General features: G+C 44.9%; 2 protein-coding genes and 1 long non-coding RNA gene across 3 annotated transcripts in view; 2 read left to right on the forward strand and 1 right to left on the reverse strand.

Moving 5' to 3' along the window:
• LOC144691036 (uncharacterized) overlaps positions 1-8,047 on the forward strand; it is a 32,921-nt gene extending 24,874 nt beyond the window's left edge. Inside the window, exons 4-5 of the mRNA XM_078559048.1 lie at positions 1,040-1,157; positions 6,307-8,047. Of these exons, the coding sequence (XP_078415174.1) occupies positions 1,040-1,157; positions 6,307-6,330 (142 nt within the window). The 3' untranslated portion in view covers positions 6,331-8,047. The remainder of the gene's footprint in view (positions 1-1,039; positions 1,158-6,306) is intronic.
• The window catches only part of LOC144671358 (uncharacterized), a 399,896-nt gene that overhangs the window by 352,735 nt on the left and 20,153 nt on the right, over positions 1-27,008 (reverse strand). The window lies entirely within an intron of this gene.
• The window catches only part of LOC144671320 (uncharacterized), a 95,528-nt gene continuing 93,198 nt past the window's right edge, over positions 24,679-27,008 (forward strand). The window contains exon 1 of the mRNA XM_078533147.1: positions 24,679-25,116. Within this exon, the coding sequence (XP_078389273.1) occupies positions 24,967-25,116 (150 nt within the window). The 5' untranslated portion in view covers positions 24,679-24,966. The remainder of the gene's footprint in view (positions 25,117-27,008) is intronic.

Below are 27,008 nucleotides of genomic sequence, written 5' to 3' on the forward strand. Positions count from 1 at the left end.
TAAAAGTTATATTACACATCAGATTACTACATTGGGCTTGATATTTCTGTGTAATTCTCAGTTACCTGTGAAGTATCTCGGAGCTTTCTTGCTTTCAACAGTAACAACTTGTATTTATCAACGCCTTTAACATAGTCAACAAAGTTAACATTGCACTTCACAGGGCGATTATCTGACAGAGTTTGACTCCAAAGGACATAACGAGATATTAGGAAAATGACCAAATGCTTGGTCAAGGAGGTAGGTTTTAAAGATCGTCTTAAAGGAGGAGACAGAGGTGAAGAGAGTTGGGGAGGGAATTCCAGAGCTCGGAGCACCTGGAGTTGAAGGTACAGATACCAATGGTGGAGCGATTAAATTCAGCAACGTGCAAGAGGCCAGAATTGGAGGAGTGTAGAGACCTCGGACAGTTGAGGGGCTCGAGGAGGTTACAGAGATAGGGAGGGGTGATTTGAAAATAAGAATGAGAATTTTAAAATTGAAGTGTTGCTGGACAAGAGAGGCCAGTGTGGATGAGTGAACACGTGAGGGAGATGGGTGAACGGGACTTGGTGCTAGTTAGGACACGGGCAGCAGACATTTGGATAAAGACACTGAAGAAATTAGAAATGAATAGGCCTGGAGGATTGAAAATGACCAGATTTTCGAGCTGGGTGATGTTCCTCAAATCAGAACATTGAGATCTGTTGGTATCAGCAACTCGAGATATTGACAAATTATTGGAAAGTCGGAGATAAATTCACGGGGTGAGACGTGTTGGAAAGCAGTGCGATGCAGAGTTTATCCAGCTTTTGTTGTCCTTCCAGGCGATTGGTGCATTTGGTGCTGTCGCTCTGTCTTTGACTCCCGCACTCTGAGTGTAGCTCCCCATGGACTGAGGGGTCACTGGGTTCACCCACTGTATCCTACTTCCATCAACAAGGACAAACCAAATCACCTCCTGCACCCACCCATCCCCCACCCCCACCACCCACCCCCCCCAACCCGAGCAACTTGTCTTCGGTGAACTGACAGGTGATCTGTCTGCTTTCACTTTCAGAGAAATTATTCTAAAATATTACGAATACGTCAAGAACAACTTCAGCCAGGAATCCTCAGACCATGGATTGAGGATGGTCAGTAGGATATGTGACCTCATCCACAAAGTACAAAGACAGGTTGGTGACAACATGAGTAAAATGGGGAAAAAAAATCACCGTTCAAACTTTATATTCCTTTGATGATTTATAGAGCAAATGTGCCGTGTGATGGGGGTGGTTTTGATAGAGTAAATAAGGAGAATCTGGCAGGAGGGTCAGTAATCAGGGGAACCAGAGTTAAGATAATTGTCAGAAGAACCAGAGGGAGATGAGGAGAATTATTTTTTTATGCAGCAAGTTGTTGTGATGGGGAATGCGTTGCCTGAAACGGCAGTGGGAGGGGATTCAATAGCAACTTTCAAAAGGAGAATTCGATAAACACTTAAAGGGGAACAATTAACGGGACTACAGGGAAAGAGCAGAGGAGTGGGACTAATTGGATAGAATCTTTCATAGAGCCGGCACAGGCTACAATCTACGGACTATCCGTTATTATCCCATTGCTGATTGTGGGATCTTGCTGTGCACAAATTGGCAGCTGCATTTCCTGTGTAACAACAATGACTACTCTTCAAAAATATTTAGTTGACAGTTAAGCAGTTTGGGATATTGTGCGGTAATGAAAGGTGCTATATAAATGCAAGTTCTTTTCACACTAAGCATCAAATGTTAAGCTTGCTTGCGCCTGCTGTATCGAACTCCTTCACTGGTTCTTTGGGTGGAATGACAACGGGTCCCAGAACAGGTGAGCTGTACCTCAGGCAGAGATACACGGGGTCAGAATGCACCCCAGACAGGGGATCTCTGGGTCAGACTGCACCCCAGACAGGGGATCTCTGGGTGGAACTGCACCCCAGACAGGGGATCTCTGGGTCAGACTGCACCCCAGACAGGGGACCTGTGGGTGGAACTGCATCCCAGAGAGGGGACCTCTGGGTGGAACTGCACCCCAGACAGGGGATCTCTGGGTCAGACTGCACCCCAGACAGGGGACCTGTGGGTGGAACTGCATCCCAGAGAGGGGACCTCTGGGTGGAACTGCACCCCAGACAGGGGATCTCCGGGTCAGACTGCACCCCAGACAGGGGATCTCCGGGTCGGACTGCACCCCAGACAGGGGATCTCCGGGTCGGACTGCACCCCAGACAGGGGATCTCCGGGTCGGACTGCACCCCAGACAGGGGATCTCCGGGTCGGACTGCACCCCAGACAGGGGATCTCCGGGTCGGACTGCACCCCAGACAGGGGATCTCCGGGTCGGACTGCACCCCAGACAGGGGATCTCCGGGTCGGACTGCACCCCAGACAGGGGATCTCCGGGTCGGACTGCACCCCAGACAGGGGATCTCCGGGTCGGACTGCACCCCAGACAGGGGATCTCCGGGTCGGACTGCACCCCAGACAGGGGATCTCCGGGTCGGACTGCACCCCAGACAGGGGATCTCCGGGTCGGACTGCACCCCAGACAGGGGATCTCCGGGTCGGACTGCACCCCAGACAGGGGATCTCCGGGTCGGACTGCACCCCAGACAGGGGATCTCCGGGTCGGACTGCACCCCAGACAGGGGATCTCCGGGTCGGACTGCACCCCAGACAGGGGATCTCCGGGTCGGACTGCACCCCAGACAGGGGATCTCCGGGTCGGACTGCACCCCAGACAGGGGATCTCCGGGTCGGACTGCACCCCAGACAGGGGATCTCCGGGTCGGACTGCACCCCAGACAGGGGATCTCCGGGTCGGACTGCACCCCAGACAGGGGATCTCCGGGTCGGACTGCACCCCAGACAGGGGATCTCCGGGTCGGACTGCACCCCAGACAGGGGATCTCCGGGTCGGACTGCACCCCAGACAGGGGATCTCCGGGTCGGACTGCACCCCAGACAGGGGATCTCCGGGTCGGACTGCACCCCAGACAGGGGATCTCCGGGTCGGACTGCACCCCAGACAGGGGATCTCCGGGTCGGACTGCACCCCAGACAGGGGATCTCCGGGTCGGACTGCACCCCAGACAGGGGATCTCTGGGTCATACTGCACCCGGAGAAACTCAGAAGTTTGAGGATAGTGAAGCCGAGAGGAATTTCCTTCCATTCAGGAATCCTGTCGACCAGTAGATGGAGTTGGTGCATTTTCTATCCCAGTGGTTGTGACGTGATGAGCAACAGAAACCTGCTACAAAGTGCCAGATGCAATCCTGGATTGTTACATTTCCTTTAACTTTTCCTTCTGTTTATTTTCTTTTCTCTATGTGCTATCGAGGCAGTGCTGTAGTTTGGAATGTGGGTGTTGGATTTGGGATCCTGACCTTTATCCTTTACCTGCTGCATCCTGGTCATCCCCCTCTCACTTTGACCTTTGGCTCTGTGCTCCAGGGGAGGTCAGTCACATCAGCGGCCTACTCCAGCTCGTAAGCCTGACAGCTGTGGATGAAGGGTGATCTTGTCAACAATAAAAACCCGCATTTATATAACACCTCTGATGTCCAAAGCACTTCACAGGAACTATCATCAAAATAAATATAATGTTAATCCGTACAGAGATATTGGGGCAGGTGTTTGGTCAAAGAGGTACGTATGTTTTAAGGAGCATCTTGAAGGAAGAGAGAGAGGTTTAACATCTCGGCAGCTGAAGGCATGACTGTCAGTGGTGGAGCGAAGGAAATTTGGGTTGCTCAAGAGGCCAGAATTGGAGGAGTGCAGAAGTCTTGGAGGATTATAAGACTGAAGGAGGCCACAGATATATATATATATATAGGGACGAGGCCGTGAGGAATTTGAATCCAAGGATGAGGATTTTAAAATTAAGACATCGCTGGATCAGGGCCAATGTAGGTTAGCGAGCACAGGGGTGATAGATGAATGGGACTTGCTGCCAGTCAGGAAATGGGAGGAAATAACTTGGAAAGAAAATGTTCCTCTTCTTCTAAAGGGAAACTGTTCTGTTATGATACGGCCGGTGGTATTTGACCAAATCCCAAAGGGAAACTTAGCCACGCTATCCCAACGATTTTGCAATTTGTATTTATTACGAGAATGTTTGTTCATTGAAGTCAGAAGTAATGAGTCCACTGCCACTTTAGAGATTTTAAAGATTAATTTAAAACATTTGTTCAGATAAGAAAACTTAAACACACAAGACCAGTGTTACACAGCTACTTTTAGTTTTATAACAGTTCTCACAAGATTTCTACTTAACTAAACTCACCACTATACACCCCTTTCAGGCAACATTCCCAAATAGATTCTTAATCTATAAAACATCCAGCAGTATTAACACATGCACCCAAAGTTGCAATAAGGGAGTTATTTCACAACTTCTTTCTCCCTCTCACTTGACAATGGAACTCCAAAGGCTTTTAACGAAACCTTGGTTACTGGAACAGCAAACTTCCCCAAGTGGCTAGAGGCTTTTCTCACAAGTCCATTTCACCTTTCAAGATCTCACATGGTCATGCCACACACAACTTTCCATCTTTCTTTAAATATATTTCCTCCCTTTTGATCTGTAAATCCCATTGTTTCAACCTTTCTTTGGTAATTACTTTTCCCAGAATATTAAAATATTTCATGTTGTCATTATGGCCAGCACATGCGGGAAAAATAAATTTAATAACTTTGCCTTATTTATCTTGCCAGTTGTAAACATCTTATCATGTCCCTTTGAAAATCAAACAACCTCTCAATTTATCTAAAAATGCAAATTCCATTCACCCTTTACCTGCTGAGACTTCATCCTAGTTTACCCATCGCTATTTCAAATGCTTGTTTTACACTTAATCCCTTTTGATGATTCAAACCTTGCAGCCTGACTGTCTACAGATTAATTAAACTACATGTACACACGCACACACACACATTGTCACCATAAGCCCGCTTTAAAGCATCCCACTGTAATATTAGGAGAAAAATTGATCTTTCCTTCACAGTTCAGTTTGGATTATTGTATTGAAGGGTGATCTCTTCCCTTTGGCCTGTTCACCAGAAGGTGACTAAAGTTACTTGCACTTTGGAATGGTCTGTTTCAATTCTAAATAGCCTTCACCATGTTCAGGTGACCTGGTCGAGATCAGGAACTCTGCACAAAGGGCCCTTAGAGTTCAGTTTGAACCAATGATTTTATTTTTTAAATACCTGCCCCCCTACCTATGCATGGACTATTTGATAGTGAACAGGAGGACTGGTTTAACACCACCTCCCACACCACCCCTCCCAGCTCAGTCTGTGTCTGTTGGTACCGAATGCCACTCACATGATAGCAATTTGGTCTTTGCAAAAGCAACTTTCACTGTCTCGTCAAAGTGTGCGGGAATGTGCATAAATCCCTCTTCTTTTCAGATTGAGCCATTTTAGGAAGTGGATTTGTGATAAGGAATACTCAACTTGGATTATACATCTAGAAAGAGAGTTTTTCCGCTATTAGTTATCTCTAACATGGTTACTCACATTCTACACACAGCCACATGCTAATCATCCTCTCCTCAAAGAAATTCTTTTTACACCTCTCCAAAACTTGTCCATTTCCTGTCCTGCTTGCTGACCTACACTGGTTCCTCCAAAGCCTCAAATTAAAAATTCTCACCCTCCTATTTAAATTCCTTCATGGTCTCCCCTCCCTCAATATCTTCATCTTCTCCGGACTGAATTCTCTCCTTTCCTCCAGCTCAAGTCTATTGTGCACCTTCCTCTCCTCCCCATCCTCAGCCATCCACCCTCTTGAATTCCTCCTGATATCACTCTACTGTTTCATTTGTGCTTCTTCCTTAAAGTCTCTTCTTAAACCCAACATGTTGGCTATGCTGAGTGCCACAACACCTCATTGTTCCTCCTCTCACTTCAGGTTCATTTTTGTCCGATTAATGCTTCTCTGAAGCTCTTTAGGACTTCATTTTAACAATTAAGGCACCAAATAAATGCAAGTTGGTGTTGTAAATTTGTCTTCCCTGTTTTCCCTGCTGTCGAGTTCTGAATTGAAGTAATATTGTAATTTTTGCTTTCTTAAGTTTTGCTGAAATTCCACCTCTCAATCATTGTCAGGCACAGCCTTCCAAGAAACTGGACCCCGAAATTCCTCCTAACTCAATCCTCTGCTGGCAAGGATCAGCCTCCTGGTTCCTCGCCACATCGTCTCCATGGCTCTAGTGTCTGCCTCTCCCTTGTGTCCAGGGGATCAACGTTGTTAAAGGTTGGAATGACAAAATGAAGACTAATTTGTGGATTTTTTACACACAGCTCAGTCAGGATGAAAAATCCTAATCCAGGGAACTCCATAGGGATCAGTGATGGATCTGACTCACAGTGAAGGAGCAAAGAAAAAATACAACCATTCCACAAAGACCTTTTTAATCATTTATTATTTAATGTCCATTGGACTCTCCACCAGGAACATTCTCAGCGCTTTACTTTATAAAGAAGCTTATAATTTATTCATGCTGGACTGCAAGTTCCCTTTTAATCTGTGTAAATATCTATATATTTATACAATCTGAGATGTACAACACACCCTCCTTGCAAGTCTGCAGTTATCCCAAAGATTCCCAAAGTGTCTAAAATATTTATGTATTTGTTTTGAATTTAATATATTCTATTTATATCTATCAACTATTTATAAAGAACGTAAATTTAAAGAAAAAAGATTGTATCCCGCTTTGACCTTGTGTGAAGACCAGATATCTCCCATCAGATCTCCTGCTCTACAGTGTACACTTCACTACAGGTCTGCCCCAGCTGTGATGCTCTCACAGTTAAATAGCCTGCTGCCCGCTGTGTCTTTGAGGGGAGAAAGATTGGCTCAAAGTCCTTAAAAGTATTAAATCTCAAGTGTTATAAATAACCAAGGCCCAAAGCACTTTACAGCCAATGAAGTACTTTTGAAGTGTAGCCACTATTGTAATGGAGGAAATGCAGCAATGCAGTAACTGATTAGATAATCTGTTTTTAGTGAAACTAACTGTTGCACTGAATATAGGGAATGATGAGCCTGTGAAAGGGACCTGTTTTTGTCTGAAGTGCTTTAGAGACCAGGAGATAAATGGTTTTTCCCTTGTGATATTTGCTGGGTTGAAATGTGTGTGTGTGTCCCCCCGCCTCTCTCATTGTGTTATTTTGTCATTATGGCCTTCAACAATTGTTTAGCATTCCATCGGTTACTAAAGCCACTTTTGACGAGGTTCTGGAGGCTCGGTTTGTTAATCCGTGGTCTTTCCAAACCTGCTGCTGGTTAAGGTAGTCGGGTTTAGTAACGTGACACTAGCCTTGGAATCCAAACTGACTGAGCCCTTTGCGTAAACCGTGCAGTTGGGGCAGAATTACTTCCCCACGAACTGTATTCTCTCACCGTCGCAATTAACGTGAGGTGCTTTTTCCCTCTTCTCCCTCAATCAGCTCTTGTTAAAGGTACAGCTTCCATAGGCACTGCCAACTCCCTCTCTTAAACCAAGTGTGGTTTGAACCCTGTACTCGCTAGCTCTTTCAAAGAGCCAGCATAGACATGAAGGGCTGAATAGCCTCTTTCTGGGCTGTATTATTCTGTGACATTCATTTAAACATTTAATTACATGCTTTATAATGTACAGGAAATTTTTTTTAAAAACCAACAGAGAGTGCTTTTGTAGATGAGACCACTCAAATGAATTCACTCGGGTTAGGCAGCCGATTTCAAAACTTGCACCTGCATTGTAAGAAAGATTCATGTTTTTTTAAAAAGCAGACAGAAAATCTGAGCCCTGCTTAGGAGTCACCTCGTGTTTCGTGCCCCACAGTAAGAGGGAAAAGGTTAAAATTACTGTTACAGCCATTGCAATTAACGAATTTGTTTCTCGTTCTGGCTGGTTAGAATTTCTCTCTTAACTGTAGTGACAAATCATGAACATGATGGGCTGGATAACCTCCTTTTGTGCTCCTATGACTGTAAATCCTGGATATGAAATTTTACTTTGCACAATTAAATAAAAATGCATCTTAAAGTCTTAAATTAATTGCTGCAATCCGTTTTTAAAGTTTTTTTTTTCCCCTACCAGAATTATTATTCCTTCACTTGAGGATTTCCCTGGCAATAGTTTAGTCTACCACTGCTCCCTTCTCACATTCCTCAATCTCTGTGTGTGGGTGGAAATGAGCTTTCTGCTCTCTGAACGTTCCAGCTGTGAAAAAGAAAAATCATCAATTTGCAAAGAGCCAGAGCCAGTTGTTTGCAAACTGTCCTGGATCTGTGATCGTGAGGACCCCCTGCAGCTAGGGTCAGGATTTTTGCAGTGTTACAGTTATAGTGGCCATACCTGGGCCCTTTCGCTATCGAGAAGCCCCATGGGCAGTCTCCCAAATTCTCCCCACAGCTAAGGCAGGATTTTCCAAGCCTGCGAGCAGGTAAATGTTTCGCTGTTTTTACACTGAACGCAAATACCAGTAAAATATTGGAGGTAACGGCAAGTTTCTCCCAGCATTCCAATGCTCACTGCTTGCCATCCTAATGTCTTCTGATACCTTTTGACGATGTTGCTTGGCAGGTTATTCTAGATTAACCATTTAGATTTGCACACAAGAGCTTTCGCATAATTAAAAAGTTGATTGGCTAAAGAGGAGGATGGGAGATGAGCCTTTTTTACGCTTATGATCTGGAAGGCGCTGCCTGAAAAGGGTGGGTGAAGCAGATTTAACAATAACTCTCAAATGGAAATTGGAATAAATACTAAAAATGAAAAAATTTGAATGGCTAAAGGGAAAGAACAGAGGAGTGGGACATGATGGAAAGCCCTTCCAAAGACCCAGTACAGGCTGAATGACCTCCAATGCTGTAGGACTTTTACAACTTCAATTTCTGAATGCAGATAGACTTTAACTACCAGACATTATTGTCTGTGACTACAGGAGTCACAGCATTTTCACAAATGAAAGGAGGAGTAGGAGAAAGAGAAAAAAGTGTAAATTTACTCCTAACTTGAAACATCCATTAACCTCCACAGTTCTCTCACCATTCGAGCATAAAAGGAAACAGTTATCTGTTACTTCTGACTGACCCGCGTAATAAATTGCAAAGTTTTCGGGTAACTTGTTAAAAGGTGCCTTGCAATGAACAAATCCGCAAAGTATCACAGCAGACTGGGTGAAACAGCAGATATTTGAGAAGCTGTGAAATCATCCCAGGAAACCTCAGCCGTCGAGGGGATTGCGTTTGCCAAGTTCTGAAACCCAGGACAGTCGAAGACTCTGAACAAAGGCTCCCTTCTCTCACGTCCCGCCACAGATTGAGAGACTCAGGCCTCAAGCCATTGAGTCGGAAGCCACCTCACAGGCCTGTGCAAAAGTTTGATTTTTTTACTTTGCAAAACAAATTTGAAATGGAAAACCATTCTCTCAAGAAAAATGCAGCCTGGCAAAGCGTCTGAGTGAAACACAATAATCATTTGAAATGCTTAACGTGTGTTTTATTCCAAGGGGGAGGGTTGGCTGCGAGTTTATTTTCCACTTTCCTGTCATTGTAAAAATGCTCTAAACTTTACAATTCTCTCCTCATCTGATTGAAGGTCACTGGGAGGCTGAGATAGTCAGACCTCACCTGCATTGTGGATTCACCTCGACAGGGAACTTGCACTGATTCCAGGGATAGCCCAGGATGCAGAAACTATCTGGTAGGAAAACTGTGCCAGTTATTGCTTGAACATTTCCAGAAGCATATTTTAAAAAAAAAGATTTGTGTGTTTACTGAGAAAGTTTCTTTATAGTTAAGAGTAAGAGGTAGATACGCTCACAACCATTTGCAAGTGTAACAGCTCCTCTAGGCCTAATTTGATTTGATTCCCTAGTTTTAGAAAAATGTTCAGCTTTGGATTTTGCAGTGGAGAAGTTTTCAGCCTTCCCTTAAAAGTAAGGTTTGTATTTGTATAGCGCCTGATATCACCACTGGATGAGTCAAAGTGCTTTATAGCCAATGAAGTGCTTTTTGAAGTGTTGCCATTGGCTGTTCCTTGATGCGAGGATGACGACTACTCAGGATCCTGGGTTTCTGCCCAGGGTCTTCATGTGACTGAACAGGCCAATTCTCGACCCGCTGAACTCTGGGCACATGGGGGCAGGACGTCCCACATGACAGTGGGACCCAGGGCGCAGGATTTGCTTCCTTTCCTTTCTGAAGCGTGGTTGCTGTTGTAAGATGCGAACGCATTGGAGAGAGTGCAGAAGAGGTTTACCACAATGGTCCCAGGGGTGAGAAACTTCAGCAATGAGTACAGACTGGAGAGGTTGGGGCTGTTCTCCTCGGAGACAGGAAGGCCAAGAGGAGATTTGATAGAGAGGCTCAAAATCATGAGGGTGCTGGACGGAGTAGACGGGGAGAAGCTGTCCCCACTCGTAAAATGGATCAAGAACGAGCGGTCACAGATTTAAAGTGTTTTGCCAAAGCAGCACATGTGACGTGAGAAAAAGCTTTTTCACACAGCGAGCGGTTTGGGTCTGGAATGCGCTGCCTGGAAGTGTGGTGGAGGCAGGTTCAATCGAGGCATTCAAGAGGACATTAGATGATTATTTGAATAGAAACAATGTGCAGGGGTGCGGGGAAAAGGCAGGGCAATGGCACTAGGTCATAATGCTCCTTTGGAGAGCTTGTGCAGACATGATGGGCCAGATGGCCTCCTTCTGTGTCATTAAAGTTCTGTGATTCTGTGAAGATAGGAAATGTGGCATCTAATTTTGCGCACAGTGAACAGCGACGTGATAATGACAAAACAATCTGTTTTTATGATGATGTTTGAGGAAATATTGGCTAGTACACTGGGGATAATTCCCTTTCTCTTCAAAATAATGCCATGGGATCTTTTACATCCACCAGTGCAGGTGGTTTAAAACCTCATCAATTGACAATTGGATGTTTAACAGCAGTTTCAGGTGATCTGTGTGACGCTGATTCACAATGCCATGTTCTCTGTACCTTGACATCTTTCCACTTGCCGCTCGGGCAGGATCTGAGCCGGAGAATCTGTTGGCGGCTTCCGTAATTCACATGGAAGTAGCTCTTTGTGAGTTGCATTGACGAGTTTATATTATCAACCATAAGTCAGTGCTAGCACTCTTTTTTCTGAGGACCATAGTCTCAAGTCCCACTCCATAAGACGTAGGAGCAGAACTAGGCCATTCGGCCCATCGAGTCTGCTCCGCCATTCAATGAGATCATGGCTGATCTGATAATCCTCAACTCCACTTTCCTGCCTTTTCCCATAACCCTTGATTCCCTTACTGATTAAAAATCTGTCTATCTCAGACTTCAATATACTTAACAACTCAGCCTCTACAGCCCTCTGTGGTAAAGAATTCCACAGATTCACTACCCTCAGAGAGAAGAAATTCCTTCTCATCTCTGTTTAAGTGGGCGCCCCCTTACCCTGAGATTATGTCCTCTGGTCCTGGACTCTCCCACAAGGGGAAACAACCTCTCAGCATCTACCCTGTCAAGCCCCCAAAGAATCTTATATGTTTCAAAAAGGTCGCCTCTCATTCTTCTAAACTTCAATGAGTACAGGCTCAACCTACTCAACCTCTCCTCATAAGAAAATCCCTCTATACCTGGGATCAACCTAGTGAACCTTCTCTGGACTGCCTCCAATGCCATTGTATCTTTCCTCAGATAAGGGGATCAAAACAGCATTCTAGGTGTGGTCTAACTAGTGCTTTGTATAGTTTTAGCAAGATTTCCCTATTTTTATACTCCCTTCCCTTTGAAATAAAGGCCAACATTCCATTTGCCTTCCCTATTACCTGTTGAACTTGTATGTTAGCTTTTTGGGATTCATGCACAAGGACCCCCAAATCCCTCTGTGCTGCAGCTTTCTGCAGTCTTTCTCCATTTAAATAATATTCAGCTCCTCTATTCTTCCTGCCAAAGTGCATAACCTCACATTTTCCTACATTATATTCCATCTGCTACTTTTTTGCCCACTCACTTAACCTGTCTATATCCCTCTGAAGGCTCCTTGTGTCATCCTCACCACTTGTCTTCCCACCTATTTTTATATCATCCACAACTTTGGCAATAGTACATTCACTTCTCTCATTCAAGGCATAATATATATTATAAGTAATTGTGGCCCCAGCACTGATCCCTGTGGCACTCCATTAGTTACAGGTTGCCATCCTGAAAATTCTCCCTTTATCCCAACTCTCTGTCCTCTATTAGTTAGCCAATCCTCTATCCATGCTAATATACTACCCTCAACACCATGGGCTCATTTCTTATTAAGTAGCCTTATGTGCGGCACCTTATCGAACAGCTTTTGGAAATCCAAATATATTACACCTACTGGTTCCCCTTTATCTATCCTGCTAGTTACCTGCTCAAAGAATTCTAATAAATTAATCAAGCATGATTTCCCCTTCATGGAGCCATGCTGAATCGGCTTGATTTTATTATGTATTTCTAAATGCTCTGCTATTACAGCCTTTATGATAGACTCTAACATTTTCCCAATGACAGATGTTAAGCTAACTGGCCTATAGTTACCTGTTTTTTGTCTCCCTCCATTTTTGAATAAGGGTGTGTTACATTGGCAGTTTTCCAATCCTCTGGGACTTTTCCAGAATCTAAGGATTCTTGGAAGATTACTACCAATGCATCCAATATCTCTGTAGCTACTTCCTTTAAGGTCCTGGGATGCAACCCATCAGGTCCAAGGGACATATCAGCCTTTAGCCCCCTTAGTTTCCCTAGTACTTTTTCTCTAATGATAGTTATTATATTTATTTCCTCCCCCCCCCACCCCTGCTTTGCCCCTTGATTACTTAGTATTTTTGGAATGCTATTAGTGTCTTCTACCATGAAGATTGAAGCAAAGTACTTATTCAACTCCTCTGCCATTCCCTGGTTCCCCATTATTATTTCCCCAGCCTCATTATGTAAGGGGCCTATGTTCACTTTGGTTTCTCTCTTCATTTTTATATCTTTAAAGAAGGTCTCACTATCTGTTTTTATATTACTTGCTAGTTTACCCTCAAAGTTTATTTTCTCTCTTTTTTTTGCTCATCTTTTGTTGGCTTTTAAAACTTTCCCAATCCTCTGGTTTTACCACTATTGTCACATTGTATGCCTTTTCTTTTAATTTGATACTATCCTTAACTTCCTCGGTTAACCATGGTTGGTTTGTCCCCTTCCTTGAATCCTTCTTCCTCACTGGGATATATCTTTGTTGTGAGTCATGAGCTATTTTCTTAAATGTCTGCCATTGTTCATCAACCGTTTTTCTGCTAAAACCTAGTCTTGAGTACAAAATTCTAGGCTGATGCCTCAGTGCAGTACTGAGGGAGTGCTGCACTGTCGGAGGTGCTGTTTTGTGGATGCGACTCTGAATTGAGGCCTTATCTGATGTCTTAGGTGGACATTTAAGATCCTGAGGATTTTGAAGAAGAGCGGTGGCATTGTCCCTAGTGTCCTGGCCAATATTTATCCCTGAACCAAAATCACTAAAACAGATTCTCTGGTCATTTCCTCATTGCTGTCTGTGGGCGCTTGCTGTGCACGAATTGGCTGCCACATTTCCTACATTACAGCAGCGACTACACTTCAAAAATACTTCATTATCTGGGAAGTGTTTCAGGACATCCTGAGGGCATGAAAGGCACGATATAAAAACAAGTTATTTTTTTTTAATCAATTGCAGCAGATATTGAGTTAATTGTACATTTGCTATGTCTTGGGTGCTAATTTGTAAAATGCATATTGTAAACTAAGGAAAGGGTAATTGAAGCAGTAACTACATCACATGTTGATGTTAATCTCCTGTGGAGCATTATTAATCACTCATTTGAAAGATTCAGAGAAAATAAATTGGGCTCCTTTGGTTTTGGAGATTGTCTATCTTCTGAAGTCATTTGAATCTTGTGGGCTTGTGAAGCTATTAGTGGAACAGGCTGGAGGGGCAGAACGGGCTATTGAAAAAGCGAGTATGAGAAATGACTGGCATAAAAGGAATCCAAAACTCTTTTAAGGCATATAAGTAGTAAAATGGTGATAAAAGGAAGAATGCGGCCAATTAGGGACCAAAATGGAATTTACACATGGAGGCAGGGGGCATGACTGAGGTACTAAATGAATACTTTGCATCTGTCTTTATCAAGAAATGAGATACTGCCCAGGTCATGATGAAAGAGGAGGCAGTTCAGACACTTGAAGGGTTTAAGATTGATGAGGAAGAGGTATTGGGTTGGCTGTCTGTACTTAAAGATGACAAGGCACCAGGACTGGATGAGATGTATCCAAGGACACTGAGGAACGTGAAAGTGGAAATTGCGGAGGCACTAGCCATAATTGTCCAACCTTTCTTAGACTCTGGGTGGTGTCAGAGAAGTGGAGAACTGCATATGCTACACTCTTGCTCAAAAAAGAGTATAAAGATAAGCCAAGCAACTGCAGGCCAGTCAGTTTAATCTTAGTGGAGGGGAAGCTTTTAGAAAAGATAATTCGTGACAAAACTAATAGTCACTTGGACAAATGCGGCTTAATTAAAGAAAGCCAGCAAAGATTTGTTAAGGGCAAATTGTGTTTAACTGACCTGTTTGAATTTTGTGATGAGGCAACAGAGAGGGTTGATGAGGGTAATGCTGCTGATGTGGTGTACATGGACTTTCAAAATGAATTTGATAAGGTGCCACACAACAGACTTGTGAGCAAAGTTAGAGGTCATGGAATAAAAGGGACAGCAGCAACATGGACACAAAATTGTATCAGTGGCAAAAACATAGAGGAGTGCTTAATGGATATTTTTCGGATTGGAGGAAGGTTTTATAATGGAGTTTGCCAGATGTCAGTGTTAGGACCCCTATTCTTCCTGATATATATTAATGTCCTAGACCTTCGTGTATAGGGCATAACTTCAAAATTTGCAGCTGATACAAAGCTTGGAAGTATTGAGAACCATAAGGAGGATATGTGGAACTTCAAAAGGACATAGACAAGTTGGTGGAATGGGCAGACAAGTGGCAGATGAAATTTAATGCAGGGAAGTGAAAAGTGATTCATTTTGGCAGGAAGAATACAGAGAGACAATATAAAATAAAAGGTACAATTCTTAAGGGGGTGCAGGAGCAGAGGGACCTGGGTGTATATGTGCACAAAGTATCAATGGTGGCAGCATAGATTGAGAGAGTGATAAAACTTTTATGGTATCTTGGGCTTTATCAATAGAGGCAAAGAGTACCAAAGAAAGGAAGTTATGTTAGACATGCATAAAACATTGGCTCAGCCTCAACTGGAGTATTACATCCAGTTCTGGGCACCACATTTTAGGAAGGATGTGAAGGCATATGAAAGAGTGCAGGAAAGATTCATGAGAATGGTTCCAGGGATGAGGAACTACAGTTACATCAATAGATTGGAGAAGTCAGGACTGTTCTCTTTGGAGAAGAGAAGGTTGAGAGAAGATTTGATAGAGGCATCCAAGATCATGAGAGGTCTGCACAGAATAGATAGGGAGAAACTGTTCCCATTGGTGGAAGGATCGAGAACCAGAGGGCACAGATTTAAGATAATTGGCAAAAGAAGCAATGGAGACATGAGGAAAAACTTTTTGACGCAGCACGTGGTGAGGGTGAGAATGTGGTGTAGACAGGGTCAATCAAGGTTTCCAAAAGACAATTGGATCATTGTATGCAAAGTAAAAAAGGTTCATGGCTACAGGGAAAATCCAGGGGAATGACACTAGACTTCCTCCTTCGGAGGCTAGCACAGACATGATGGGCTGGATGGCTTCCTTCTGTGCTGTAACCAAACTATCATTCTATTCCTGTTTCTATCACAGTTAAGTCTGCAGAGAGGACCATCACATGGTGCTGGAGGTGCTGTTTTGATTGCCACTCTGCTTACTATCCAGTGACTGGAAATTGATTTTGACGATAGTGTGAATAGGACAATAGCAAATCAGCAGCCTGTTTACACCCAGTTGATAGAAAAGAAAATTGGATGGAGTGTGAAACAGGATTTTGATGTGCTATCATCGAGGAGAAATTGCAGCCGCTATGTGTCTGGATGGCGTACTCAAGCTTTGTGACCCACCAGACAAGGACAGGAAATACAAATCAAGGAAAATGTCAAATATTCCATGTAGTCTGCTGTCACAGACTACACTGGAGATTGCCCAATCATTGCCAACATTAATCATCTCAGGTTTTGGGAGACTAGTATTACCACCGGTCCCTGGGCGAGGTTCCCCCAAATTGTTATGCTCCCGGGGTGAGGAGGGGTGAACTGGCTCCCTTTCTTTACTCAACCCCCTCAGTTGGTCGCAACAAGATGAATTTAAGACCATAAGACATAGGAACAGAAGTAGGCCATTCGGTCCATCGAGCCTGCTCCGCCATTCAATGAGATCATGGCTGACTTGATGATCCTCAACTCCACTTTCCTGCCTTTTCCCCATACTGATGAAAAATCTGTCTATCTCAGCCTTGAATACACTTAACAACCCAGCCTCTACAGCCCTCAATGGTAAAGAATTCCACAGATTCACTATCCTCCTCATCACTGTTTTAAATGGGCGACCCCTTACTCTGAGATTATACCCTCTGGTCCTAGACTCTCCCACAAGGGGAAACAACCTCTCAGCATCTACCCTGTCAAACCCCCTAAGAATCTTATGTTTCAGCAAGACCGCCTCTCATTCTTCTATATTCCATTGAGTACAGGCCCAACCTGCTCAACCTCTCTTCATAAGAAAATCCCTCTATACCCAGGATCGACCTAGTGAGCCTTCTCTGGACTGCCTCCAGTGCCAGTATATCTTCCCTTAGATATGGGGACCAAAATTGTTCACAGTATTCTAGCTGTGGTCTAACTAGCGCCTTGTATATTTTTAGCAAGACTTCCCTATTTTTATACTCCATTCCCTTTGAAATAAAGGCCAACATTCCTTTTGCCTCCCCTATTACCTGTTGAACTTGTATGTTAGCTTTTTTGGGATTCATGCACAAGGACCTCCCAAATCCCTCTGTGTTGCAGCCTTGTGCAGTCTTTCTCTATTTAAATAATATTCAGCTCCTCCCTTCTTCTTGCCAAAGTGCATAAAAAGGATCCCTTCCCTCGTGGATACCTTTTCCAGTCCAAATGTTGTAAAAGGAGCCAATTTAACCAGGCTGTCTTGAGTCAAAGAAAGAGTGAGTTTATTAGTTACTAAACGCGAGAAAAAATAATAAAAATGCAGCACACACACACACACAGATTAGAAATGAGAAATTGAGTCCAAAAATACAAGTTAAAAGAGATGTATAAATCAGTCCATTGTGGAGTAGAGGTTGAAAGTTAATTTGGGACGATTCCAATGATGCTGACTTTGGTAGCTGAGCAGTTGGTTTTGGAGATTCTTGGTTTTGCATGTTAGCTGAAAGGAGTTATCTCATTTCCTTTTCGACTGTGGCTTTGTTGACTTATGACTTGTTTCCAGCAATCAGAGAGAAATTTTTTTTTACCTGCAAGCACAGGGATACCCAGTTAGTGTTCTTCAGCTATGACCTTCACACCAGAATAAAACACCAGTCTAGCACACACAACTAGGGCTGCAGTTGGATTTTTTGAAAACCCCTTTCCTTGTGTATTCCTGGAAGGGGAAAACAAACACTTCTTTTACCCAGATCGGCTTTTGTTTCAACTCAGTTCATGTTCAGAATATAACTCAACGGGATGTGGTTTTGGCTGAGATGGGAATAATCTCTGCTACCACAGGAGATTACGGTTCAGTTTGATTGTATATTTTCCTTTGAACTGCCTCTGTCTGAAGTAGGCCATGTCAGACCTTTTAGGTACGAAACTTCATTCTCTCTGAGCTAGTTGGTCAAGTTATCCACATAGGAATTTTCCAGCAAGTTACCTTACAGTCTCAGCCAGCTTGTATGCCCTTTTTAAAAAAAACACGTGTTAGTTAAAAGTTTAATATGTCCATAAATAATTTGGGGATAGGATCCGTGGTCATGACAGTAGGGGAGAAAAGCTGATCAGGAATCTCATGCGGAGGAGAGGTTTTTAAAGGGGACCTGGTATAATTCACCTGTCTATTCCACTATGGTTCAACAGTATAGTCAGGCTGCAGCATTCTCTGTGTCTGGGCTCAGTGGTGACGTCAGAGGCAGGAGGTAGAGGGTTCAAACCCCACTCAGGCTCTGAACCCTGTGCTTATATCCTGCAGGCTCCTTGTGTCCATGGGCCACTCACTTGATTGCATGGCTCCAATCAAACCCTCCCACCGAGTAGAACTAACTTTTTTTTTGGAAAAATATACTTTATTCATAAAATATCTGGAAGAACATACCAAACCATTTCAAAATCACCATCACAAAGGTACGATCAGGTTCAACTTAACTGGCTATTGACTGGTATTGAGATGTTCATGTCAGACTGTTAATCAGCCTTAACTCTTTTCTTCTCCGCCGATGCTGCCAGACCTGCTGAGTTTTTCCAGGTAATTCTGTTTTTGTTTTGGATTTCCAGCATCCGCAGTAGTTTTTTTGTTGTTAATCAGCCTTCACCAGTTCACAATTATCACCGAGGAGGGACTTTGAAGGTGCACAAAATGAGAGCTATGTTCCTGCCCATCATCTCCACAGGAGACAGGCAGCCTCGAGAGGGATGAAATGTATGATTTTAGCTCTGAACTGACCTCCTGCTGATGACAGTGGGGGGAATCTACAAACAGGCGCAGCAGCTGCTGACCTGTCCTCAGTTCCATCTGACCGCTCTCAGTCAGGGACGTTCTATCTGGCCCCTTCCTGTTGATAGAAGGCTTTTTCGAAAAAGGACTTCACAGTCATTTCCTTCCATTGCGAGTTTATTTTTACTTTTTGCCATGTGTGTTGTGTTTGCTTAGGGCTGAAGCTTATCTGTGAATTTATTCTGTTAAGCGAGGCGGACATTTGACCTCCTGATTTCTTTTCGGGGGTTTCTTGCTGGTGTGAATGGGACTGTCTGATGTGGACAGAATCGGATTGGCGCTCTGCTTGTTTTGGACACTTGCTGACTAAGACATGTGGCCATGCGGTTATCTGAGCACCGATTGACCACCTAAGCCTCCAGTGTGGCAGAGGAATAGTGTGCAAGATACATGGTGGAATAATCCCCCTTTTCTTCTTTACCTCATCCGATGTGTGATACCTCTGACAGTGCAGCGCTCCCTCCATACTGCACTGGCTGCAGCAATCTAGATTATGTGCTACAGTGGGACTTGAGTTTACAACCATGTCAGTGGGAAATAGTGCTATTAACTGAGCCACAGCTGACACCTTGCGGTAGAGCTACAGTAAGGGGGGGGCTTTATTTTAAGGCTGTGGCTGTTGGAGAGTAGAAGGAGTTTGACTCTGTGCCTAAATTTGGCTGGGCCAGCACTTATTGCCCATCCCTAATTGCCCTTGAGAAGGTGGTGGTGAGCTGCCTTCTTGAGTGGCTGCAGTCCATGTGGTGTAGGTACACCCACAGTGCTGTTAGGGAGGGAGTTCCAGGATTTTGACCCAGCGACAGTGATGGAACGGTGATATATTTCCAAATCAGGATGGTGAGTGACTTGGAGGGGAGCTTCCAGGTGGTGATGTTCCCATCTATCTGCTGCCCTTGCCCTTCTAGATGGTAGTGGTCACACATTTGGAAGCTGGCACAAGAGGTCATCTGTGGCTCAGTGGCTCAGTGGGTGGAACCTCTCTTTTTTATTTGTTCATGGGATCTGGGCATCACTGGCTAGGCCACCATTTTATTGCCCATCCCTAATTGTCCTTGTTCAGAGGGCATTTAAGAGTCAACCACATTGTTGTGGTGGGCCTGGAGTCACATGTAGGCCAGACCAGGTAAGGACGGCAGATTTCCTTCCCTAAAGGACATTAGTGAACCAGATGGGTTGTTCCTGACAATCGACAATGGTTTCATGGACATCATTAGATTTTTGGTAAATTTGAATTTGCTGTGGCGGGATTTGAACCCAGGTCCCCAGAGCATTACCCTGGCTCTCTGGAATACTAGTCAGTGACAACAGCACTATGCCACTGCCTCCCCATCTGAGCTAGAAAGTTGAGGGTCTAAGTCCCGTTCCAGGCCTTGAGCACAAAAGTCCAGTGCAGTGCTGAGGGAGTGCTGCACTGTTGGATGTGCTGTCTTTCAGGTCAGATGCTAAATGCATGCCCCATCTGCCTGCACTGGCGGACCTAAAAAATCCCATGGCACTGTTTCAAAGAGGAGGGGAGTTATCCCCGATGTCATGGCTGATATTTATCCCTCAATCGACATCACTAAAAAAGCAGATTATCTGGGCATCATCACGTTGCTGTTTGTGGGAGCTTACTGTGCACAAATTGGCTGCTGTGTTTCCTACACTACAACAGTGACTACGCTTCAAATAAAAGTACTTAATTGGCTTGTAAATCACTTTGGGGCATCAGGTGGTTGCGAAAGGTGCGAAAGAATTGCAACAACTTTTCTTTTTTTAAGATACTTCCTTGCTTCTACACATTGAGTCAGGTCTTGACTGCGATGGTGTCAAACTGGTGTTAGTGAGTCAACAGCCTGTTTGTATCTCTGCCCCATTTTTGCTTCCATTTTGTCATTGGGGCCAGATGTGAGACAGACCGTTGAATTGGTTGTTTAACAATCTATCCCATTGCATTTACAGGTCGCTGCCCAAACAGTATTGAATGGTAGCTGAAGGGAACTCGCTCGTTCAAACTGCCCATTATCTAAGGTGTACATGAATACTGAGGATGCAAGTGTCAATGTTTCCTTCTCTGCAGGTACTTTCTGCTCCTGCAATACTTTCAAATAAAAACTACCTTTATCACCCCGCAAAAATCATGTCCGCCCCTGTCCACCTCTTCCCCAACCTTGCCCCGTCTTTTTAATGGCCTGAATATCCACGGAGTGGCAATTGGAGTAAGACCGCCAGTTCGCTCCTAGTTCCTTACCTCAGAATCCAGACAATCCTTTCTCGCCCAACCTTCCGACTCAGTCAGCGGGGGTTGGGGTGGTCAATGGAGGGGTTGGGGGATGGGTGGTCAGTGGAGATGGCCAGTGCCCCCCACCCTGGTGGGCATTTGGTTGTCAGTGGGGGTGGGTGTCGGGTGGTCAGTGTGTGTCATCAGTGTGGGGTGGGGGGGGGCGCGGTCAGATGGTCATTGGGGAGGTGGAGGTTGGGTGGTCAGCTGGGGAGTGGGGGGTTGGGTGGTCAGTGTGTGGGGAACTGGGTGGTCGGTTGGGGGTGTATTGGTTGGGTGGTTGGTGGGAAGATGGGGGTTGGGTTGAGAGTGGGGGGGAGTCGGGTGGTCAGAGGGTGGGGTTGCATGGTTGGTTGGTGGGAGGCTGGGGTCAGTTGGTTGGGGGTGGGGTGGTCAGTGGGTGTCAGGTCTTCAGGGGAGAGTCCTGTGGGGGTGTCGGGGGAGTCCCGTGGGGTGTCAGTATTATACCCAGGAGGCAGAACTGGTTTTAATTCTTCTCATTTTTCCTGAGTAACGAATACTGTAAGACAATCGGAACCATCTGAAGTTTGGGGTTGAAATTGTACTTTCAGATGGTTCCCTTTGCAGGGCAATTGCCCAGTAGGAGTTTGAACTTCCCAGGCAATCCTTACGTGGGGACTTCTGGGGGTGGTGGGGGGGGTTTCTCGAGGGCATCTTTGGGGTACTCCCCAGTTATGACTCCCGGAAGCTTGGAAGTTATGAGCCAATGAGTTGGAGGTTTTAATGAGAGTATTGTCACATGAACAGCTCTTTGAGTGAGTTGTGGGAGGGCAGCTGTACTCTTCCAACTCCAGCTTTGTGGAGGAGAGGGGAATTGGGGAAGAAAACATCAGATTTTTCTTTGTGTCTTGTTGCAATTCCCTCCAATTTCTTTCCTCTTTCAAAGTCTGGGCTACCATCTGAGTTAGTAGGGCCACCCTGACGATCTTAAACAGCGATCGCATCAAGCTCACGTTCGAGCGGACTTCTGAGTTGGGAAGTGGAACAGGCTCTGGATTTCAGTCGCTGACCTTGATGGGGAGCTGGTCTTGGCAGAGTCTGGCAGTTGTAGTGATTAAGTTGCTGGTACTTCATCCTGTCCTATGCAGTGTTAACAGCTGCAGTTGTAACATAGCCGGGTGAATGGGCTGAGTTGCTATTACATATCGGATGCAAAATATCAATACCCTAAACCCTCTGTCTTTGCAGCTTCTGTGAAAGTGACTGATGGAAAGACATGGAGGAATGAAAGTACCGGCTGTTCAGAGGAAGGTGATTCTCTGTGTATGGTGTAGTCAGTGATACAATGATTGATATTGAGATTCTAACTCTCACCTGTCTGGTTAAAGGGGGCTACTTCCTTCTCAATGACTTCTTCACATTGAGTACAAGAGTAAGGGAGGTCATGTTGAACTTGTGTAAGACACTGGTTAGGCCTCATCTGGAGCACTGCGTCCAGTTCTGGGTGCCAGACTTGAGGAAGGATGTGAAGGCATTGGAGAGAGTATAAGAATAATTCCAGGGATAAAGAACTGTAGCTGTGAGTATACATTGAAGAGGTTGGGACTGTTTTCCTTGGAGAAAAGAAGGCTGAGAAGAGATATGATAGAGGTATTCAAGATCCTGAGGGGTATGGACAGGGTAAATAGTGCGAAACTGTTTCTACTCAAAGGAGCATCAAGGACTAGAGGGCACAGATCCAATAATTGGCAAAAGGAGCAAATGTGATGTGAGGAATTTTTTTTCACCCAGAGGGTGGTTGGAGTCTGGAACAAACTTCCTGAAAGGGTGGTGGAGGTAGGTTTGATCGAGGTATTCAAAAGGGAATTGGATTGCTACCTGAAGAGAAATAATGTGCAAGGTTCCAGGGATAAGGGAGGGGAGTGGGATTAGGTGGAATGCTCTTCCAGAGAACCCGTGTGGACTTGATGGGCCAAGTGGCCTCCTTCTGCACTGTAAAGATTCTGTGATCCACACAAGGTGTAATAGAAATCGGGAACTCTCTGGCCCCCCCCAACCCTCCAGCTTATGGATGTGGGGGAGAGATTTTGAGTTTTCCAGACTGAGTTCAATCAATTTTTTTATTGTTGGCTCATGGATACAGAGCACAAAGGTGTGAAAATCAATTCTAATTACAGCTCAACTGTGATAGAGTTGAGTAGTGTAGCAGGCCTGAGGGGCTGAATGGACTCATCCTGTTTGTGGATAATGTTACTGCTCAGTGTTTGACTGAGTCCTATAGGTCAGGGGCAATGGTATTCATGCGTTTTGAGCTACTTCATGGATGTCCAGGCTACATGTAACATGTGTCATGTGTACAGAGCCATGTTTCGTGTATCCATGGACTTTGAGAGGCTGCAGCCTTTATTCCATCATTGAAGGGTAGCAGGGGGGTGGGGGGTAAGGGGAGAGGGGTCTGCTCCACAATCTTTCGCTCAATTGACAGCTTTCTGGTCAAAGTGTCGACCATGGCTTGGTGGCATCGTTCCAGCCAACTGCTCCGGCTGAGAGAGGGACTATAAGCTGAGGCATCGAGGATGCCTTTCATTTTTGTTTTATTTTTCTGCATTTGCTTTAATAAAACTGACCCTGGGAGGCGTCAACAGAGAGAGAAGCACCCAAAGTACTAGACATAATGAGCAACAGAGAGATAATTCCCAAGGACATCAGCAGTGGAGAACACCTCGCTCCTGTAGCATGGCCAAGGCAGGTTATTTTTCTGGCTATTGCTGCACCTCATTAACTAGGCACAGGGGACATGTAGAAATATGCTTTTCTAACTGGATAGTGATCAAGAATGGCGGTTTCAAAGTTAGTAAGCCTCAGCTGATGTTAAGGAAACAGGTTATCTGGTCATTGTCACATCACTGTTTGTGGGAGCTTGCTGTGCACAAATTGGCTGCCACTTTTCCTACATTGCAATGGTGACTACATTTCAGCAAGTCCTTCATTGCCCATTGGTTGAGTTCAGTGATCCTGGGCAGAGGAGGCCCTTGCACTACAAGTAGATCTGTAGGTCTGCGGTGATCAGCCATAGCTCAGTGCATAGCACCCTGGTTTCTGAGATATAGGTTGTGGGTTCAAGTCCCGCTGAGGGAGTGCTGCACTATTGGAGCGGCTGACCTTTGGATGAAACGTTAAATCATGCCCTCTAAGGTGGACATAAAAGATCCTACTGCATTATTCAAAGAAGAGCAGGGGAGTTGTCCCTGGTGTCCTCGCCTTTCAACAAACATCACTGAAAAACAGATAATCTGGTCATCATTTTCACTGCTGCTCATGGGAGCTTGCTGTGCAGAAATTGGCTGCGGTGTTGACTCGCGTGAAGCACCGGTCATTTGGATGTGATACAAGGGAGCTGCTAGTGGTCTGTCAAAATGGACCCCAGCAGGCGTCGAGGGAGGAGAGGAAAAGAGAGAATATTGAAAGGTAAAAAAAAAAAAAAAAAAAAATGAATGTATTGCGGTTAAATGGCTTTTCTGACTGCCTGTCTTTGGGGTGAATGGACGTTTGCTTCTTTGTCACCTCGTTTCAGTCAGGAAGCTGTGTGTTTAGTTTTCGGGGGTGTGGAGGTGGGAACTCGGAGCTTCTACATGTTAGTTCCTGCCTCAGCATTGCATAAAAGCAGGAGGAAGATTTCCTTTTTAATTGCACTGCCGACTTGAACAGGCATCCTCGGAAGGGGAGGACCGCAGTCCTTGTCTATACACAGAGAGAGTTCCGAATGTTTTGTCCTGGTGTCTTTTAGCCCCGGCAAGCTCATGCTGTGAGTGACTGAAGCTGCAAAACACAGTTCACCCTGCTGTGAGAGAGAGAGAGAGAGAGAAGGAATCAGGAGGAGTGAACGCTCCCTGAGGGCAGATTTATCCGGGGTCATTTTCCTGAGACAATCGGTATGGTTATCGATGCTGGAGGAGCTTGCCTGACTTATCCCAGGAGCTGAGGGCCGGGAAAAGTATGAGGGAGAAGAAGCAACAAGGTCAGGGGGTCCTGGAGGACTCCAGCCCTCAGATCGGTCGAACACTTAATTCGAGCAGTCCTGCCGAGCAACTCCCAACTGTGCTAGTCTTAGACAACAAGAAGGTGGTAAAGAGAGTGCGATTTAAGGTAAAGGTTACATTTCTGCTTAACGTGCAGTGGGGTGGGATGAAATAAGGTGGGAGAAAGCTCATGTGGAACATAAGGACTAGCAGGGACCTGTTAGGCTGAATGGCCTGTTCCTGTGGATTATATATAATGTATTCAGTGAACAAGCAGTGATTTTACACTGTTGTAATTGTGAAGTGTAATATTGGGCTTGTGAAATGTTCCTACTGTATCCACTTCAAGTGTGAAGTAACATAGATCTGGCTGATTTTCTGTTTAACTTGCTCTAATTGATGGGTATGTGGTGTAGTGGTGATGTTACGGGATTCGGAATGCAGTGACATGTACCTCACTGTGGCAGTTTGAACATCTGAATCTGGCTTTTTTTACCGAGAGTCTGTAAGTAAAAAGCTGCTCTCAGTAGAAGTGATTCTGAAGTTGTCAGATTGCGTTCATAATCCATCTGGTCATGAAAGTATCCAGCAGAGTGGGACTGCTCTTACCTGGTTCCATTCCTATCTACCTAGACACAGCCAGAGAACCACGTGCAAGGGCTTCTCTTCCCACTCCTGCACCATTCCTTGGAGCCCCCTGGGATATGTTCTTGGCTTCCTTCCCATTTCCCATCTACCTGCTGTCCCTCAGTGATATGATTTGAAAACGCGCTGTTATGTATGCTGATGACAGCCGCTCACTACCTCTGTCAACCCCTCCTCTGCTTCTGGTCTGTTACATCATCTTCTCCAACATCCGGTGCTGGATGAACAGAAATTTCCTCCAACAAAACACTGGGAAAATTGAAGCCACTGTCTCTGGCCCTCACTACAAATTCTGTTCCCTCGCCACCGATTCCATTCCTCTGACCGCTCACTCTCTGAGGCTGAGAGAGACTGCTCGTGTCCTGTTTAACCCTGAGATGAGCTTACAGCCATATATCCACTCCATCCCCAAGCCCGCCTCCACAGCATTGCTGCACTCAGCCTTGCCTTGGTCCATCTGCTGCTGAAACTCTCATCCCTGCCTTTGTTACCTTGAGAGTCAACTATTCCAGTGCTCTCCTGGCTGGCTGCCCTCCACAAACTTGAACACACATAAAGCTCTTGTGGCCTTTCCGTTCACTTATCACTCCTCTGTGTTCGCTGACCTGCATTGGCTCCCGGTTCGACAACACCTCGATTTTAAAATTCTCATCCTTGTTTTCAAATTCCCCCATGGTGCCCTCCCCTCACTATCCCTGTAACTGCCTCCAGCCCCACAACCCTCCGAGATCTCTGTACTTCTCTAATTCTGGCCTTTTGCACGCTCCCAATTTTAATCACTCCACCAATGGTGGCTGTGCCTTCGCTGCCTGGGACCCTAAGCTCTGGAATTTCCTCCCTAAACAGTTCTACCCCTCTATCCTCCTTTAGATTCTACTTGAAACCCACCTCTTTGACCAAACTTTTGGTCGCCTGACCTAATATCTCCTCACAAAAATACCTGGAAAAACTCAGCAGATCTGACAGCATCTGCGGAGAGGAACACAGTTAACGTTTCGAGTCTGAATGACTCTTCATCAGAACTAACACCTAAAGTCATTCAGACTCGAAACGTTAACTGTATCCCTCTCCGCAGATGCTGTCAGACCTACTGAGTTTTTCCAGGTATTTTTGTCTTTGTTCTAGATTTCCAGCATCCGCAGTATTTTGCTTTTATCCTAATATCTCCTTACATGGCTCATGTCAAATTTTCTTTATTAACACTCAAGGCGTTACATAAATGCAAATTATCATTATTGATGATATGTTACTAAAGTTGTAATGTCAGAAATATGGTAGCCAATTTTTGTATAAGAAGGTTCCCATAAACACCAATTAAATAAAAGAGCGATTATAGGAATTTTTAGGTGTTGGTTGATCCCGTGTTAGGATCCT

The sequence above is a fragment of the Cetorhinus maximus genome, chromosome 2, assembly GCF_964194155.1.
Source record: "Cetorhinus maximus chromosome 2, sCetMax3.hap1.1, whole genome shotgun sequence".
In the NCBI taxonomy this organism is placed as follows: domain Eukaryota; kingdom Metazoa; phylum Chordata; class Chondrichthyes; order Lamniformes; family Cetorhinidae; genus Cetorhinus; species Cetorhinus maximus.